This window comes from Halyomorpha halys, unplaced genomic scaffold (assembly GCF_000696795.3).
Source record: "Halyomorpha halys isolate HHAL.00 unplaced genomic scaffold, Hhal_1.1 Scaffold268.1, whole genome shotgun sequence".
In the NCBI taxonomy this organism is placed as follows: Eukaryota; Metazoa; Arthropoda; class Insecta; order Hemiptera; family Pentatomidae; genus Halyomorpha; species Halyomorpha halys.
In genome coordinates this window covers 123,759-126,334 of record NW_027112076.1, presented here as the reverse complement: position 1 = coordinate 126,334, position 2,576 = coordinate 123,759, and the positions used below count along the sequence as shown (strand labels likewise).

At 29.0% G+C, this 2,576-nt stretch overlaps 1 protein-coding gene across 1 annotated transcript in view; it reads right to left on the bottom strand.

Annotated features, from left to right (window-relative positions):
* The window catches only part of LOC106680568 (rotatin), a gene marked incomplete at its 3' end in the record, with an annotated part of 57,621 nt that overhangs the window by 40,065 nt on the left and 14,980 nt on the right, over positions 1 to 2,576 (bottom strand). Inside the window, 3 exon segments of the mRNA XM_014420358.3 lie at positions 402 to 611; positions 987 to 1,227; positions 2,011 to 2,204. Of these exon segments, the coding sequence (XP_014275844.3) occupies positions 402 to 611; positions 987 to 1,227; positions 2,011 to 2,204 (645 nt within the window).

Here is a 2,576-nt window from a genome sequence, read left to right as displayed (position 1 = left end):
GAAACGTCGGCATAAATAAATATTTTTTGTTTATTTATGTTGTTTCTTTGCTGTCCGCACCCCCAACCATCTTCTCCAATCAATAAATTAACATTAAATTACTAACATTATTATATTAACTTTGGGTTGCCTCCCTCCCTACAACTTATTTCTATTTATCTTCCAATATATTACTTAATTTTGATTCATCATTTTATATCACAACTAAACTACAATTTCATGTAATTAATTTTAAAATGCTTTAAATAATTTTATTAGTTTATGATAATTATCCAGATGATTTATTTTCTATTGTCCATTACAGTACTATGAGATTCTTTCGAGTGTTACTAATAGTACTGTAGATCATTTTAAATTACTTGCGAGAACATTTCTATTCTAAAAAATATTCAAATCCTTGCCTGTAACTTGTGCAAACAGAGCTGAGGAGCGATGTCTGGATCGGTCATCAACAACACTGCCTTTCCGAGAGCGTTGCTCTCCGAAGCGAAGCTAACCAGCAGCGGGAGGCAACTATTGATGACTGCCAATATCAGGGGCCAATAATCGATATGTACAACCATTTTTGACTTGAGTAACAGAGTTAAAATAGTTTCTGCATCCCTTCTTATCTAAAAGCCAAAATGTATTAATAAAAACATCACCAATGATTCATTATAATAATAACCATTAAAAAAACAAAACAAAAATTTAAAGGAATAAATTTTTAAAAATTAGTATACCTTAAACATTTTGAATTATAACATTAAACAACTTTTACAGGGTCTTTTAGGGTTGAGTATCCTAACTGAAAATATGAATTGTTTAAAAAATATTTACACCTAAATTAATATATTATTAAAATTGAATCAGTGTTTTTTTTTTTTTTACTTTTATTTTTTCTGTAAAGACATAGGAAATATTTTCAATCCAATAAAGTTAAATTTTCCAAAACAAAAATGATTTCTAAATAATATTAACTAATTATTAAAAATTAAATTGTGTACCTCAGCCAGCTCATTGGTTACACCAAAGCAGATGACTTCATGAAGAACCCTGCAGTTGAGGATGAACGGTATCCGATCTAAAGGATTTCTGTTAGCCTGTTTGACCGAAGATGGTCCGAGAACCTTACTGACAGCCAAGGACAGTTGAGAATAAGTTATGGCAGAAACTGCAACTTCGGCATGAGATAGCAGCGACAGAATTATTTCTTCCGCCAGTTCTGTTTCACTGACTGCTAACTGCCTATCAATCATAGTCATACAATTTTTTAATTATACTGCAACCTTATTATTCTAGTTAAATTTTAATTTTGAGAGAAAATATTGAGTGTAATTTTCTTTTTCGGCTACTTAATGTTCAGGGAAAATTATCTATTAGCCATGTATAAATTATGGAAAATCATTTACCAAAAAAATATATTCTTTAAATGGCATAAAAAAAAAGAAAAAAAAAAAGAGTGAGAATTATTCATTTCTTCTACTACTAAGAGACATGTGAGCACTGGGTAGGAGGGCAGGCATTCTCTAATTTATTTTACGTTTCACTGTACATCTCTTTTTTATTTTTTAATTTATTGTTCATTCATTTTTGCCCCATTTAAGTATTTTTATCTTTTTTAGCCCCGATGAAGCACTGCAACATGGGGCAAAACTCTTTACTCATGGGCGAATCAATCATATTAAATATTTTTATGACTATTTGAATTTTTTTCTTTGACCGCACCCGGACCGAAAGAAAAATAGAAAAAAATTGTGTAATATTTTCTGCTGCATGTAGTAAAGTCGTATTATTTAATTTTGAAATATATTTTATTATTTATTATTATAGTATTTTTTAAAGATTTATATAGATGCTTGAATGCTAAAGATTAACCATGTATTGTACTTGAACGAACAAATGAAAGATGATCGGTTAAGGAAAGTTTAATTTATTGAACACACACAACCGCCACAATAAAATATAAAAAATGAATTTATTGTTTATTATTAAAAAGTATAAAATCATAAATAAAATAAAAACACTTACTTCTCCAATATTATCTCGAAAAATAATTTGACAAGAGGGTATTCTTTATGTATATCGAGGGAGAGAATTCCCATCTTGAACTGAGATAATGCCTCATAAACGGATAGTTCATGAAAACACCTCATGAATTTAACGGCCGCTCTGACAGAACCAATAATTTCTTCAACAGTGCTATAATCGTCATCTTCTTGGTACTGAAACATGAACTTGTATGAATAAAAAATTACATATGTCATACTTTTTTTTTTTCTCTTGTGAGTTTTGAGTATTTGAAGCTTAGTAGGTATTAGTTTAAACAATTTTATATCAGTTATTTTTCTGATCCAACGCATTCTGAAGGTGTCACTAGCCAAAAACTGCAAAACATTTTTCAGTTTTTGACAACTTGTACCCAAACATTGCAAAGAGTTGACCAAAAAATATGTTTGGCACAACAGGCATTTGAGTACACAAATTACAATGATAGATTTTTATAGGAAATTGAATGTTTAAAGAATTTGAAAGATGGTCAGGGTTGCGTTTTTATAATAATAATAATATAATAATAATAAAAATATAAAATTTTA